The sequence below is a fragment of the Ambystoma mexicanum genome, chromosome 6q, assembly GCF_040938575.1.
Source record: "Ambystoma mexicanum isolate Mex_15411 chromosome 6q, UKY_AmexF1_1, whole genome shotgun sequence".
Lineage (NCBI taxonomy): Eukaryota > Metazoa > Chordata > Amphibia > Caudata > Ambystomatidae > Ambystoma > Ambystoma mexicanum.
This window is the reverse complement of record NC_090937.1, coordinates 1,255,690,594-1,255,707,528: the sequence shown is the minus strand read 5'-3', so window position 1 is coordinate 1,255,707,528 and position 16,935 is coordinate 1,255,690,594. Positions and strand designations below refer to the sequence as shown.

Genomic DNA, 16,935 nt, shown 5'->3' with positions numbered 1-16,935 from the left:
TCTATTTCAGTGAAATAATCTCCTACTAACCTAGGCATGTATTAATTTTGTTTCAGATTTCCCATTCCCCTTTTCTTGGGTCACAGGATACTTGGCTATTTTAGTTGGGGCTGGAATGACCTTTATTGTTCAGAGCAGTTCTGTTTTCACATCTGCCATCACACCCCTTGTCGGTAAGTCATCTTTCTCTCTACACAGTTCACAGCGTCCTCTTATATGGGAGCAGTAGTTCACGTGATGTTTCCCTTCTTCTAGGTATCGGTGTCATCAGCATTGAACGTGCTTACCCCTTGACTCTGGGCTCCAACATCGGAACAACGACCACCGCTATACTGGCCGCGCTTGCGAGCCCCAGTGAAACCCTGGTGAACTCCTTGCAGGTTGGTTATCTTTCATTATTCCATCACGTTAAATTTACTTTTAGGGAGGCCCTCAGTAAGCAGTCAAAGTCCCTGCTGAAGGAATGGAGGGAGAAGCAATGGACATTCATCCATTCAGCTCATTAATAATCATTCATTGACAAATAAGACCTTCCCCACATTTGGCTGTAGGAGGTAGAAGCAGTCCCAGTTCATTTATTGTTAGGAGGAGATTGGTAGATGAAGCAGAGAGACCACAAACTTGACCCAACTTGAAGAAAGCTGGCGATTACACATGCTCTACAGATAGGGGATGTGATCATCCTTGCACATGTATCCTTTTCAAAAACATGTTTGGAACCTACAAAACATACGTTGACCCCCCTCACCCGCCCCCTCACATCACAGCTCGCCAATCATAGCAAATATGCTTGGGATTCCACCACTGATTATCCACTCAGGAGATTTGTATGAAACACAATACAAACCACAAAAAGGATGAAACAAAGAACTTTGTTATAACCTCTGTACTGAATAACACATCACACCTACTTCATACCATTATCTGCTATTCTCATCTTCAGACTTGTTAGGTTCCTAAAATGCACTGGCAGGTCTATTAACATAACGCTTGCATGGTGATCAAGTTATAACATTCTTATCTTGCAGGTATTGGCCGAATGCCTAGGCTTGCAATGAATGTCGTGAAATGTTGAAAGAATGACCCTTGCAATGCTCTAAATCAAAGTCCTCCTGTCTCTAAGCTCTGCTTATCATCCTCACTGGGTTGCATTGGTCGGCCACAGCGGCGATCTGTACTAAGCCTTGTGATAAAATGGCCATGATGCCTCATGTGAAATTGAAGGTTTTCTTTTAACCTGGGAGAAGGTAGGAGGCGATTGCAGATTTCGGGAACGTGGTCCGGCGACCCCATCCCTGTGCTCATCATTTTTAAAAGAGTGACTGCAAAACCCTCAATCGAGCATAGGGGTACATTTTGTCTTTAAAGTCTTTGTCTTTAAAGTAGGCTATAAAGAAGCAATAAATTACGCTGGGGACAACACATGTAACTTAAAGGCGATCTAAGGGGCAGCGAGCTTCCAGTGCAGGTTCCGTCCTTGATACTGGCCTACTGAAACCAACTCAGATTTGCGGCCAGTAAATACCAGAGCCAATGCATATATGTCTACCCTTTACCTGTGGCATCCTCCAACCGCACCTGCAGGACATGGTGGCCTATAGTATTACATGCCTTGAAGATCTTCATGCAGAAGATTACCACACCCATGATGTCCAGCACATCCTCCCATGCCATCATGACTGTGACCTCTGTTCCATGGGAGGGCAAACACCTGACTATGCCCAGTGAACAAACCAATTGTGGGTACCTAGAAAACAGTGTAAACAGAGTACCATGCTTGTTGTACATTTTGGCCAGGATCTAAAGAGGGTGATTGGACAATGGCTCTGCTCTACAAGGGGTCCACAGATATTTCTTCGGGTGTGGGCATGCAGCCCTTGATTTGCAAGAACAAGCCACCCCTTCCATGCCCAGATGCCCTAAAAGGGACCTGTACGAATGGTCCAATTTCCGAGGGTCCTCCTGTAGGTTAAGAGATCTTAGTAGTGGTTCAGATCTCTAAATAGCAAAGCTGGGCTCCCTAGTGGAAGGATCTGGGGAGTTGTTCTTGGCAGATAGGTGCATTCGAGGACACATCCGGCTTAACTATCGCCAAGACATGCCTCTATTGATGTATTATCTGTCAAAGTATTCAGATGTGGCACCCCCCAGTCCATGAGTCCTTGAGCCTGTTGGAGTTTGGGTGGATATCCCTGGGTTCCAGAGTTATGACGTAAAATGCGAGATACAGAGAGTAGTGACACGTAGAGCAATGTACACTGAGTAAAAGGTGAGCCTTTACCATTCTTCTGGGCTTGAAAGGCGGGGTTGAAAGTAGAGGTTTAGCAAGAGTGAGTTCCGGAGAGACGAGTATACTCATTTTTCAGCTGGTTCAGTAGAAAAGGCTTGGTACTTTCATGTTGCAGTGGGGAGCAGAGCTGTGAATAGCTTTATGGGTCATTTAAGCGATCTTTAAGTCTTAAACCAGTGACCTGTTTGGTCAGTAGCCAATTTAGCAACCTCACAGCCCAGCTGCTGTTGTCTGTTCTCTTTAGGCAGAAGACTGAGTCAGGTAGCCCATGTCTGCGCCCTTTATAGGCTGTGCAGTATTTTGGCAGGAAACCAAGCATTTATTCCATTGCAGTTGTCAAGCCGCGATATGACCACTGCAAGGTCCAGTTGTAGTCCTTTACAGAATGAACAGAAGATGAAAGGTCCACTGTGACAGCAACAGGTAGTAGCAGACTATGTTATTTCGTTCACTTTCTGACATGAAGGACACGTCACAGTTGAATATCACTGCCAACTTCTGATGCAACGGCACAAGAAAGGCAGATAAATGGTCGGCCAGAATGAGTAGAGGGACCTAGCTCATAGGCCGCATTAGCATGACGCCATCTTTGAGGGATTGAGGCAGAGGTCATTCACTGCCTGCCACACATGGATATACATGAGGCATCCAAGACCAACCAATGCCCCCATTGGCCCTCTCAGAGATTGATGAACATTTGGGTGTCACCAGTCAGCATGGGGAAGCCAATCCGATAACAAATTATAATAACAAATTGAGAGAGCGGACCTCTGAGATACAACACAACTGAAGATAGCGGTTGGGGACCAGTAAGTGCCACATTTCCCATGGCGGTGCGATGTGTCAGTGAGGAACTGAGTCACTGTGAACGGAAGTGACCTATGACTGTAGTCTCCTTCAGACAACGTAGGATGATGCTGTGGCATCCAATGAGGTTGGCAGCAGATAAATTAAGCAGGATCAGAGCACAGGCGGGTCCCTGGACCTCTCCCTGGGAGCCGCTCCTCTCTGAAGTCAATAGATAGAGGTGGGGGCTGCATTGGATAAGGAAGCCAGATAGAATGTCACTGAGTAACCTATTTATCTCAACATGTGCAGAGAGTGGAACATGCACAGTATCTTCAAGAGTCTTGAGTGCACAAGGGAGATTAAAAATGCCTGAAGCAACCGAGGCCCCTGTGTCTGCATTGGGATTTTTCAGTATGAGGGGACACTGCTGCAGGGATTACATCTAAGCTCAAACTTGCATGATCCTCGGTTATAACTCATTTAGTGGACTATAAGGTTCTCCTTGCTTTATCACATCGACAGGCACAGTGCAAGCCTCAATGGGTTACCCGTTGGTGTGCTTGATGCCATTGGAAGCAGCTCCTTGCCTGCCAAACTCTGGTGCTCTATGAGTGACCGCATTCATAAACTCATTTAGTAGCTCGATTTCTCTTGCTAGCCAGTTTGCCTTGTATTGGAGTCACAAAACATGACTCTTCCACTGTCCTTGACTGGGTGGGACCATCAAATCATTACATTCAGAATCTTATTATTTTTCCTTTTCTTAGAATCTACCCCTAACTGAGAGCTATCTTTTTGACAGACCTCTGTGTTGCTGCTCACATGCGTAGCACCCTCCTCTAGGGCTACAGACCATGTGAAATACTCTGCAAAACATGCACTGTTACAAAATCAAACATGAACTGGCAATGCCAACAATCTGGGCTTTTGAGTGGGCATTGCAAAGGAATTTGCCAGGCTTTGCTGTAGTGGAATTAACTGCTCCTCGATGATAGCGCTGCAAAATGGCGCGAGTACCTGAGCTTATAATAACAGTGGCTGGAAAATGCCTATTACTTATACAGAAACCAAAACTGTTGGCTTTGCCAATACTAGGTTCTAAAAGGACTTCAATGAAGGAAACGCATAGTGCTTAAAAATCGAGTGGGTGAAGGCAGTCCTACTTAAGACATTTTTTTCACACCATTAGCATGTTTACAGCTTCAATGAAGTCCTTGACTCGCAGGAGACTGCTTTGGAAAAACACTGGCAGGCACTTTGAGCTCAAAGTTTGATGGGAAGGCTTAAGGGGCAGGAAGTGGGGTTGAAATGGCTTTAAGTATCAGCATGGCCATGGGTAGTCAATTGGTGGGTAAATAACCAAACATCCCCTACAAACGTGGTGTTCCTCCACATATGCCCTTTCCCCATAGCTGCACTCTAATGCAATAGCTTTGACTTATAAATGGAGCTTAACTAGTAGACAATGCTACAAAGGTTCTATTTTCAAACACATCTCCCTAAAATCGTCAGCCTGAATGCCTTCAGCAAAAGTGGAGGTTTGTATTGTCCATCATTATAAGCACACAACCAAGTGGCCATCTCTGCAATGTTGTGTGGATAACATTTCAACCTTCACACACAGTAATACCAATACATGTACCGTGTGTTGCAGTGTTTTTGTCAATTGCTTCCATTTTGGTTCCCCCAGGCGACTTCCGAAGACACTCGAGCCTTTTTCTCCAGGCCTTCCCAGAACTTCCTCAAAGACTTCACTATTATGATAGGTTATTTATAACGCGCTTAATACCCAGAGGTTTCTAAGTGCAGACCCAGGGATCGAACTTGTGGTGCTCTGTGTTTTCTTGTTTCCAAGGCGAGCGTGTTGCCGCTGCGCTATCCTCCCAAGACACTGCTGCATCTTTGCAATAGCCCCCATTGCCCCCTTTCTCATTCTCCTGCTGCTCATGCTTATTCTCGGGCCTCAGCCTGCCTTCCTCCCACCACACTCCCCACCACGTTTATCACCTCCATCCGCTTTTGGTTTCCTGTGTGCAGTTTAGCAGATGTGTTTAAATTCCGATCGCTGCTGCCTTCCCTGAAAAGTGAGACCTGTAAAGTCTTTAAACTCAGGACTGCTTGAATTTGTACTGACCTTCGTCCACTGTATGTCTCACCTATTTGGGGTGGAAGATGGACTGCCGGTATTCCCCTACATCCCAGGCCACTGCCTTCACTTCCATTTGTCCTCCTACTAAGCTCTTTGTATGCGGGGGAGCACCCTCTACATCCCCATGCTTTCAGGTTCCTCCACTGTTGGCAGTCAACACTGTTCCTTATCATTGAACCCATGGCAGGACTGCCCCCTGCAGCATTGTTTCCAGTTGGGTCAAAGACTCTCAAAATACAGAAACATGACCCCTGTAGAGGGAGTCCGTGTTATGATTGTAGGTATACTTGAGGCAACAGATAGGTTATGTAAGCTCCTTTATTCATAGTCTTCAATAAGGCGACATCAGGTACATCACTCACAGGAGATAGGAAGGGAGCTCAGGGAATGGAGCCCACTGGCTCCCACCACCCAGACTACATCATGGTAACGGCCACAGGTGGAACACTCAGGGTCTCAAGCATACTGAACATTCCAGCACTCATACCAACATTCCACTGATGACGGCACACATACAGACACCATGGGGAACAGGGGCACATCAGGAAGCAAGAGGGAAGGCCAGGTCCTAACAAAGAGAAGGCAAGTCATAACAGCAGATCCTAACAGTTCGCATCATAGACAAGGGAATCCGCCCGCCTTCAAGTTACATTCTTTTGGGTTGCCAAGTTGCAAAGTTTTGTTTGTTGAACAAAGACCTTTTCTGTGCCCTTGTGGCTGGTGCAATTTCATGTCTTCAGACCTTATTTCTGCATGTATAATAAAACACCAAATCAGTCCCTCCACAAGGGATCTCATGTTTATCCGACTTGGGAGGTATGACGTGGTGGCAGAGAGAAGTGGAGACATTCAGCAATACACTGCACAGAAGACTATATTCTAAATGTAAAAGTCAGAAAATGTAAAACTACTTGAAGACCGCATGCTGATATATTTTCTGACTGACGTGTTTGAAGGAACTGTGTAAACACTATTCTCCCTAATTAATAACATCTTTTGATATTGACTCTTGCAGATTGCCCTGTGTCACTTCTTTTTCAACATTTCCGGGATTCTGCTCTGGTACCCTATTCCATTCACCCGTATCCCGATCCGACTTGCCAAAGGCCTGGGAGACAAAACGGCTAATTACAGATGGTTTGCAGTAGTGTATCTGATTCTCTGCTTCTTGGTTTTGCCTTTGGCTGTTTTTGGACTGTCAGTGGCAGGTTGGCAAGTCCTCGTAGGGGTAGGAGTCCCAATCGTAGTGGTTATTGTTGCGGCAATTGTTATCAACGTGATGCAGAAGAAATGGCCCAAAGTGCTGCCGGAATTTCTGAAAACGTGGGACTTCCTTCCCAAATGGATGCATTCTCTCCAACCGTGGGACAAGATCTTTTCTGGCATGAAAATATTTTGTGGTCGCTACTGTTGCTGCTGCTGCAAATGCTGCAAAAGAAAGGAGGATGAGGAGATGGTTAAAGAGAAGCAAACTAAGACTTTGGAAGTTTATGAGAACACTGTTTCAATAGACGATGAACTGCCAAATGGAAAACCAACCAAACCTAGCCTGGGTGATGCCAACACTAGCTTCTAGCACAACCTTCTCTGTAAATACCAATGTGGCAGAATGGCTGTCGAGATAAACCGAGATGGCAACTTTTGCATCTGGGTGAACTCTAGAATGATTCTTTTGTTCAGATATTTTTAGAGATGTTTATGGTCCAACACTTTATCAAGGAAGACAGTGACCCGCTGAAGAGAGAATTAGGAATCGCATAAAGAGGATTTGGTCAATTCACGAGAACTTTGGAAAAATACTCAGAACTCACATCAATGTGGCCGGCGCACAAGGTTGAGACGTTTGCCATTTTTGGAACTGGAATAGAAACATCACCTCCTACTGCAGAGTTCCATGCCAGCAGCGTTCATCAGAACCTTAAACCCAAGAAAGTCTTCACTCAAAGCACAGATTCAAAGGACAATGGCAGTAATATCCTGCGGCTTGGAATGGCTGATGTAAGACCTTGTGGCAGTGTCGCTGTGGTGCCCACTGTAAGAACAAGGAGGCCACATATAAGAAGGAGTTAATGACGACCAAAGCTGAATGATACAATCCGACCAGAAGTGCATTAAATATGATGAATGAGTGACTTAATATTTTGTTAAAAAAAACAATTGATGCTCGACCAGGGAACAATAACAGGAACCTTTTCCTCGAAATACAGTGTCATATATATATATATATATATATATATATATATATATATATATATATATATATATATATATATATATATATACATATACATATATATATACACATATATATAGTTCATTATGCCAGTTCAACATGTTTAAATTTAATTATTCACTGGAGCAACTCTCTAAAAATAGCTAACCTAGAAATCTGTGTGCACCCAGGACCTCGTTCTCCTCCCATGAGACGCGTGGTCTTTGATGTTCATTTCCCTATTCCAAAGTTATAGAAATGGCACTACTCACGTTTCTCGTGAAAAAAAAGCAAAACTCACAAAAAGAATGACATGAATCAGTTAGAAAACAACAAAAATATATTAATTGTATACACATGTTTTAGAAAAAGGTTGAATTTCATAGCGGTTGGGCCATATTTGCATGCACTTACCAGCACTTGCAAAGTCTCCCTCTCAATGAACCTTTTTGCAAAAACTGAAACTGCATTCTGCATCTCCTGGGAGTGTTCTGTTTTTGACAGATTGGGCCTCATTACGAGTTTGCCGGTCCAGAAACAACGGTACCGGTAAGCTTGCTGGTACCGTTGTATCTGGACCGGCAAACTCTGAGTTGTGCTCGCGGGTGCCTTTCATTCCGCCAGGCCTGGCCTGGCGGAATGAAAGGCACCCGCGTGCACATCAAGCCTGTAGCAGCAGCATGGTAATGAACCGCGCCAGTGCTACAGGCATCCCCATTCTTATTGAGCCCTATAGGCTCAAATGGGAATGGGGATCTACCGGTTCCGGCACTCGTGAAAGGGCAATTACCGGCTGCGGCGGGACCGGAATACCTCGGTAATTGCCTATTCACGGGTGCTGGTTATTTTTGGAAGTTTGGCAGCACGTTTTTACCGGCAAGGCTACCACCAAACTCCTAATGCGGCCCATTTAGTGCAAGACTTCATTATCTCTTCTGCTAATCCAGGTTGGCTGCATATTTCCAGAAATGCCCAGGACCAAAATGGGTCCTCTACTTTCCAGCATCTGGTTCTATCTCTGGTGTTTCTTTTGATTTGAATGTTACCATCTTGCCTGTTTTTTTTTTTTTTTTTCGGTCACGGATGCCTCTAGGAACTGACTGTAGAATCATTAACCTCTTTGTAAAACTCTAATGCACAAGTATACTGAGAAAAATACCTCATTGTTCAAATGTGACGGTCCAAGACTCTTGCTAATGGTTTTGTAAACATGCAAATTAATGTTTAAAGTGCATTTTTGATTGCAAACTATTTTAGATGACATGCTTAGAGATGCTCCTTCTGTAGCAGACAAGAAGTGTAATGAATGAAGCCTAAAGTCCTTCCCTCGTACCATCATTTTTTCTAATTGGAAGAGGATGGGTTTCCTTTGTCTCATTCATCACTGTTCCCCCCACTGTATCTCCTTTCCTTTGTTCCTACCTGTCAGTCACTTATCAGAATTCCTGTGAAGTGAGGCAGAGCCGGCCTTAGGGCAGGGCGGGCATGGCAGCCGCCCGGGGGGCGCTCTGCCATTAGACTCCTACCACGCCAGCTGGGGGGAGTCTTATAAGGTCTCCCCGAGCAGGCGTAGTGGGTGAAGGCACGGCGAACGCCCTATTGAAATTAAATGTGCTCCGCCCAGAGCGTATCTAATAAAAACAGGATGCATGGTGTGCCTATTGAAAAATGTGGCGCTCCCCTTCCACCTGCAGCCCCCTGATTAGGGGTGCACGGGAGCGGGTAGGGGAGGAGCGCCACATTTTTGATTTGCTGCACAGGGCACTGCGGCTTCTAAGGCCGGCCCTGAAGTGAGATGTGCTGCTTGGAGACCCGGACACATTTGCATATCCTGCTGAGGGTCATTCTGGTGCTTGTGTAAGACATCTCAAACACTGCTTATTGGTCTCTGACATAAGACGGATTTAGAAAAGATCCACCTCTTCTTGAATATTTGGCAACATTTGGGAAATGTGACTACAGGGACGCAAGTATCTGTGCTTGAAACACATGATCTGGGAACTCCCTAGGCGTCAGTGTCCCGGCGCAGGTTAAGGTACAAAGTGCTATGGCCTCAGTGATAAAGCGTTTGTCATCATGTCAACTCTTGAATTTGTAAGGTTGATCATATTAAAAGCACTCCTCCTGAAAATTCTGTAGTCAGAGCAGAACTTTGTGCTGCTTTCATTTTAGACCATGCCAGAGCCTTAATAGTGGTATGCCAGAAAGACACAGAGGACTGTCCACCAGCTCATGGTGAAAGAGTTTGAACCTCTCCAACTCAATATCATAGCTTCAAAACTGCTCATAATATTTATAAAGCCTTCTTCAGGGCCTTCTACATTCACAAATCTGGATAAATGTACAAATGCGCCCTAACAAGGCACCTTCGTTTCACTGACCTCCAACAACTATTCAGCCCAAAAGGATCAAATGCATGCACACCTGCAAGTTCCTCTTCTTCATGCTGTCTGGCCTGTTTAAATCCCTCAGAAAGAAATCCTTGAAATCCATCAAGTTTTCACAATTCAGACACCAGCCCTTAACGGCTCGTAGAAATCATGGAGCTTGCTGTGCTGCCATTATGATGCCTCATTCAATTTATGGTCTGTGTTAGTGCCACTACCATTTCCTTCTGACGGCAAGTTGCTGCCTACCAGAGCTGCAAATGTAGCAGCGTCGTATGCACTAGCACAGTGCTACATAAGTGCAAAGGCAGCCGGCCATAGCTCACTAGCGCAGTGCTATATAAGTGCAAAGGCAGCCGGGCCATAGCTCACCAGCGCAGTGCTACATAAGTGCAAAGGCAGCCGGGCCATAGCTCACTAGCGCAGTGCTACATAAGTGCAAAGGCAGCCGGGCCATAGCTCACTAGCGCAGTGCTACATAAGTGCAAAGGCAGCCGGGCCATAGCTCACTAAAACAGTGCTACATAAGTGCAAAGGCAGCCGGGCCATAGCTCACTAAAACAGTGCTGCATAAGTGCAAAGGCAGTGCTACATAGGTGCAAAGGCAGCCGAGCCATAGCTCACTAACGCAGTGCTACATAAGTGCAAAGGCAGCCGGGCCATAGCTCTGCGATGAAGTATCATTACTGGTATGTATTGTTTTCGTCATTTACTCCCAGAACGACATGTTTGTGCTCTTGGAACATGCCATCCTTTGCCTAACACCCTTTAATCCACCGCGCCAGTTAAAAATCCATGTGAAATTAGAGTTGCACAAATGCTTACACAACGTCTCTAATTCTGTTACCTGCTGCAGGCCACCCTGCTGCAACTACACAAGAGCCGCTGGAACTGAAGTAAACAGCAACACACTCGGTTGTTTATGCCCGGCACAACCGCCTAGCATTCATTGCCTTACCGTAGCACTCGCCAGACCTCTTTTTGTACAGTGAACTTCCCTTAGTGACTAATTCGTGTTTTTCTCCAGTTTTTAGTCAATTGCTATCTTATGACTTGATGGTGTTTATAGGTAGATTTGAATGCAAAGCTCTGCTAGTTATGGTGTTAAAATGGCCGGGCAGTGAGAGCAAGTCTACCAACAGGACACTAGTCTTTCTTTATTCTAGCCATGGTACTTTAAAAACATTGCAATGACTGATTCAACTTTATTTATTATTGTCTAACTGTAAATTAAGTTTTACACATAACAAAGAATCCACTGTGTATGTGATTAATTACATATAGGAAAGTACTGTATTTTAAGAGAGTTTTTAATGTAAACACATCTGTTTTTGAAGTTCTGTAAATGTATGTAAACCTTTCATACCTCCTGTGTGTATAACTGTTACCGAAGCAATTAATAACACTCACCTTGTAAATAGATGGATTTTATTTTCATGATGCTGCAGAAAGGAAAAAAATAAACCTATTTTTAAATGTTAATAATTGTGTTGTCTTCTGGTGGGAAGTAAGGGAGCAATTACCATATCACCCAATCTTCTCATATCAATGAATACAGGATACCATTCTAAATCCCCTCCAAGTTTAGTCTCACTTTTCCTACATTGTTGAGATTCTGATGCTCATTATCGTGTCTGCAGATTGGGGAGAAAGAAGCAGCAAAGGGACTTCTGGGATGTCCTACAATATCTACAGAATCTCTGGCGTGCGGGTGTTCGACGGCTGTCTCCCCCAATGACCGCGGCATGGTGGGAGAGGTGGCATGGGCTGACCCCAGCAGACTGCACAAGCCTGAACCTTCCGCTGAAAGTGGTACTGCCATGATTGTGCAGGCTCTTCTGGGAGATTCTGCGCTACTTCAAAAGTGGTAAGAGTGCAGCTGAGGTCCTTGCCTTTGGTCTTCCTGAGGGTCTTCACATGCATGCTGAGAATTCAGGATCCACATCCCTGCAGTGCGGATCACAAGGAGAATCCCATGCCTAGAGCCTGACCCAAGGATCTCTTCTCCAGAATTTTCCTCACTCAAAAGAATGAGGACAGCAGAGTCTTTTCCAAGCGAATATAAATAGATAAGTTTCAACATCTCCCCTTCAAAAATGGCTCCTTTTAACTTATTGTCTTAATAATGGTGCCATCAAATATGCAATAATGTCTACAGAACAAAAGGACTCAGGCTAACATGTAGTTTTCATATCCAATACGCACTTCCCACATTTTCAAGAAATGAGTTCATTCATTAGTCTAACTCCAGTTTCAGCATATTGGGGCGTTAGTACTACATGGAGTTTTGTTTCAAACTGGAGATCATTTGTTGTGGCTATTATTATGTATCACTATTTTTAGTGGATACTTTGGGGAAATATTTCCGCCATTCAATAGTGCAAACTTCTCCTTCAAAAATGAGGCCATAGAGTGTTTACAGGAGCATCTGACCTCCAGTCTCATACCAGGTACGCTAGCTCTAAGATTTTGTTTTAATGTCATGTTGGATGTCATTTATTCGTGGTGTGACCACTAAAGTTCATCAATAAAATGACGTAAAATGATTACAATTTTTTTTTCAAAAAGCTTTTACTTGGGGATGGGGCCTGACATTGTCAAAAAATATTATTTTAAGAACCCAGATATAATCAACACATTCAGCGCAGAATCAATACACAAGGTGCCACACTGAAAAAAACTGATGTGTTCAAGGAAGGATATAGAATTCTTTAGTAGAGAAATCAAATGGACCTAGGATCATAGCAAAAGCCAATTTATCATGCGCATCTCTCAAATGAATGTGCAGTGACTGATGTCCCGATACCTATGTCATTTTTGAGACACAGCGGCTAACACTTTAATTCTAAAGAGTCTAACAAGAGATGCATTTTACTAAGAGTTGGGCTAAGATTATCGAAAGAAGGGACTCATCTGAAAATTGACCAGCTTCATTCTGCACATCTTCAGCCTTCTTAAAAACTATACATCGAGCTCACAACATGTAAAGTATTTCCAGAATACACTGGTGTTAAACATTCAAGTCAATGAGTCAAAAAGCCTGATCCGTGGAATTTTTTTGCAGGCTGAATAGTGGATTTGCGCACCATTCAGCACGCAAACTCCCCTTCGTCGATTCACCTTTGCAGGCGTTTTCGAGACATTAGGGAGCCATTGCACAGGTCCGGCATGTCTCTGCATGCAGTCGACCATGTTGCACGAGATTCCACTTAGAGTGTGGGTCGGGTCTGCGCAGAGCTTTACATAGGGGGAGGAGCATACAAATTCTGCATGCTCTGCACAGAATGGGGAAGAACAAGGTAAAATGTTGGCGCATCGAGGGTTGGCCTGCATAAGGAAATCACACTCCCAGGACCTCACAAAACCAAGTGTATTTATTGATCGGACTGCGCAACGTCACGTCGGGAAAATCAGCATGCAAAGGTTGCGATCTCACCGCCACATGAAGGCATGCGTAAAGTGGCAATCACTTAGGAATCAACACGCAAAGGTAAGCTCCGATTGGGAATTTAGAGGTGCAGGCACGCAGTTGGGAAACCAATTGCAGTTACGGGTGCGTGTATGCAGAGTAGCGTAGTGAAGCCACGGTTTACGGGGGATCGCATGCATATTTACCGGGGACTGACTTCGGTTATGAAACATGTTATGCATATTGCCGCGGTGCTGCAGATAGTTACGGGGACCCCACACAGTGTTGTCCGGGTGCTGCCTTGGTTATAGGGGTTTGCATGCAGTATTGCTGGGGTGTATTACTTCACGGACGAAGAGGGCACAAAGGTTGGTGGTATACATGCCTGGATTTGATATGCACGGGGGCGCTACTTGTGCATAGAGTTACATTGCATGCAAAATTCCATGAATACGCGGAGCACGCACACAATCTTATGCACGCTGGGATGCGCAAATTCGTTTTTGGCACGCTGATTTTGAGGGATCAATGTGCACTTTTCAATGAATCGGGTTAAAGTCTTTACCCAAGAGAAGTGGTGGAAATGTCTTAAAGACTCTTACAGCCACGATCTGAGAGAACTCCATGGTTATTGCCCACGTTTGCAGGACCCGGAAGTTGGGCGATTATCTTAGTAAATTAAAGTATGTGCTCAGTGTCTGAGTGTTTATCTAAAATCAGAGACCATGATCATCACCTCAAGTGCGGTCTGGCATTAGGTTCATCTCTTGCATCCGCCTGGACCACTTAATCCACGCCATAGGAAATGTGGTGCTTTTGTGACTTGACAGTGATTTGATGAATCCATCCATGTGTTATCCGTTCACTAATGACATGATGCAGCAAACCAGGCCTTCTGTTGACATCTGAGTTGGTCTTGCACACTCACAGCCCTGTTGAGAGCACCAAAATGGGAAGCACCTCCGTAGAAACAGGGAATGCAAACTGACACCTCATCATTTACTATTACTGAAAACAAGCAAAGCCACTATAAAAATACACCACTTACTGTCCTCCAAGGAAGCAAAGTCCTGTACTTTCATTCCATAGACTAATTAACAGTTGAGTGGTCTTAGGAGGTCAGTCCCCGATACTGGGAAGCAGGTCGATTAGAAACAATGTTCCATGTGGTAATGCAGATTTATTTTCCTCTCCATAGTGGGTAACAAAAGAGCCCTCAGCTTGGGTGTGAAAGGTACAGCTCTATTTGAGATGGAAGTTCAGCCTCCAGAGTGGGATAAAAGACAGCTATTTCTACAGCCTTTCTTAAAAATTATTTTATTTCAGGGCCCACCTGTTTATTTCCCTCCTCCACCTCCTAGCTGCACAGGCTTGCAGTCCTTTCCGAGTGAGGGTTATTGTTTTAGATTCACACAGAGATTGGAATAGGTATAGTCAGCTGACCAAGTGAAAAGAGACATGACACTTAAGTCTTATGGGGTGCATTTGCAGGCTAGACCTTCCGTCAATGTCCCGGAGACCAAGCTCAAGGTCCATATGAAGTGAGGGCCTTTAACACTGTCTCATACCACATTAACAGTCAGCATAGCCCATGGGTTATAATGCAAGTAGCATTAGTGGGAGCAATTTAGGACCTTCTTGCTTGTTCGCTTGCTCCCGCTGATGCCAATGAGAGAGATTGCAGCAGAAATGGAGGCTTGGATGCGGCACAGGAACACAGGGAGGACAACACTAGTAAGTCAACTGGAGAAAAGTGAAGATAGGTGAAAGATAATCCAGTGGAGTTTGGTAAAACTTCCCGGCAGCTGTTGGAGGAAGCAACAGTGAGTTTGTTGGGGGTACAGTAAGGGAAGATGATCAGTATGGAATAGTACGCACCACTCTCATCTCTTTAACTCAGGAGACATTGGGGGTCATTCCGTGTTTGGAGGTAGCCATGTTGCTGTTAGCACCATGGCTGCCTCCAAACGCGGGTCCGGGTAGTCGGAATGGGGACTTACCGACATTCCGACCTATGCGGACCCGGTAAGTCCCCATTTCGAAAACCATTCCCCATTCCCATTTGTGCCCCCATAGGGCTCAATGGGAATGCGGAAGGAGCTAATAACAGGCCCGCAAATTGCGGGCCCGTTATTAGCCCCATGGTCCCTTAACGGGTCCCGATAGGGCCGCTGGTAAAACCAGCAGCCCTAGCGGGACCCGCTAAGGGACCTCGGAATGCGGCGGTAGGGGGTTACCGGCACCGGCATCCTTACCGGTGCCGTTAACCCCCTACCACCATACTCGGAATGTTGACCTCAGCAGATATTTCTGTAATCCAATAAACCTGGTTGATGCAAACCCCACTTCTTGATAGCTTTCTGATTTAAAAAAAAAAGGTTTTTATAACGGAAAAGGCAGACCAAGCGCCAGTCTGATGGTGGGAGTTCGCGGCGGGATGGGTTTATATGCTAAAGAGTTGAAAGCCCTGAACGCGTACGTTCAAACAATAATGCTGGTATGGGTAAGGGCTATGTATCTGGATAGACACCCAATTTTGTTAATTAACGTTTATTGGAACCCTGCAGTGATTCCTCTAGAGGATATGTTGAATGTGACCTAAATGATTTTGGACGAAAACAACTGTAAAACCGATGGGTTAGAAATTATGGTTTGTGGTCACTTTAACTGTAAATGTTTGCTGGAATTTTCCACTTTTGAGCCCATATCTACATACTCGAAGACCTCTATAGAGTGAGGGCGGCAATGGTCAAACCTGTTTGACACATTGGGTCTGTTTAGAGTTAATGGGAATGTCAAAGGAGACATTCCGTCCAAATCAACCTGGAAAAATAGACTGTTAACTTCAACTATTGACTATATATTCGTGTTTGAAGCTCTTCTCTGTAGTTATGACACCATGCCTAAGGTTTACCTGGGAGGTTTCACTAAAAACCAATTGTAGGAAGCATGACTACTATGATGTAAATGGTAACAGTGCTAGTAATCATTTAGTATGGAGGGTAAAGATTGTAGATACATTTAACACTTTAATGATGTATGTACTGGATGAAGCAAATTCGAGAAATGAATGATATCAAAACACCCATGTTGAATTCTTAGATGATCTATATCAACAGTTATATAAACCTACATCTAGTCGAGTTAGGCATCCTCATGCTTTTGACTTCGAGATTCAGGAGAGAAAGAGGCTAATGAGGAGAGAAATGTGCACATTAAATGGAGTTGCCTCTAGTAAGAAGGAATCTCTATGGCAAACATTCGAAACAACTATAATAACTGGTTACGCCAACACAAAGTGCGTTGGCACTGCGCAATGCAGAACAGATGTTAAGTGCCTTGAGTAACCGGAATACTGGGCAATTCTGGGGGATTATCAATAACCATTTTAATCCTCAAGGCAACGCACAGACGAATCTATCAGGGATGGCACTCTATTAAGAGTGGCACAGGACACCCAGAAAGGGTTTGGGTGGTTGTGCCAAAATAAAGTGGACAGATAAGTACACACACAGCTGAAAGGAAAGAGAACGAAGAGTAGGCAAGAGTAGCAAGGAAAAAGGTACAGAATGAATTCCCTCTTGGGGTGTATGCAGATATAGGAAAAGAGTATTCCACGAACCTTAGGAAAAAACTCTAGCCTTCTGCACAGTTTGCTATAACAGAGGCCCAAGCTGTTTGCTCATGGCTTGGAACAGC

The 16,935-nt window shown here is 44.6% G+C and overlaps 1 protein-coding gene across 1 annotated transcript in view; it reads left to right on the top strand.

Moving 5' to 3' along the window:
• The window catches only part of LOC138516599 (sodium-dependent phosphate transport protein 2B-like), a 68,645-nt gene extending 61,185 nt beyond the window's left edge, over positions 1-7,460 (top strand). Inside the window, exons 11-13 of the mRNA XM_069631853.1 lie at positions 57-173; positions 256-380; positions 6,244-7,460. Of these exons, the coding sequence (XP_069487954.1) occupies positions 57-173; positions 256-380; positions 6,244-6,804 (803 nt within the window). The 3' untranslated portion in view covers positions 6,805-7,460. The remainder of the gene's footprint in view (positions 1-56; positions 174-255; positions 381-6,243) is intronic.
• The last annotated feature ends 9,475 nt before the right edge of the window (positions 7,461-16,935 follow it).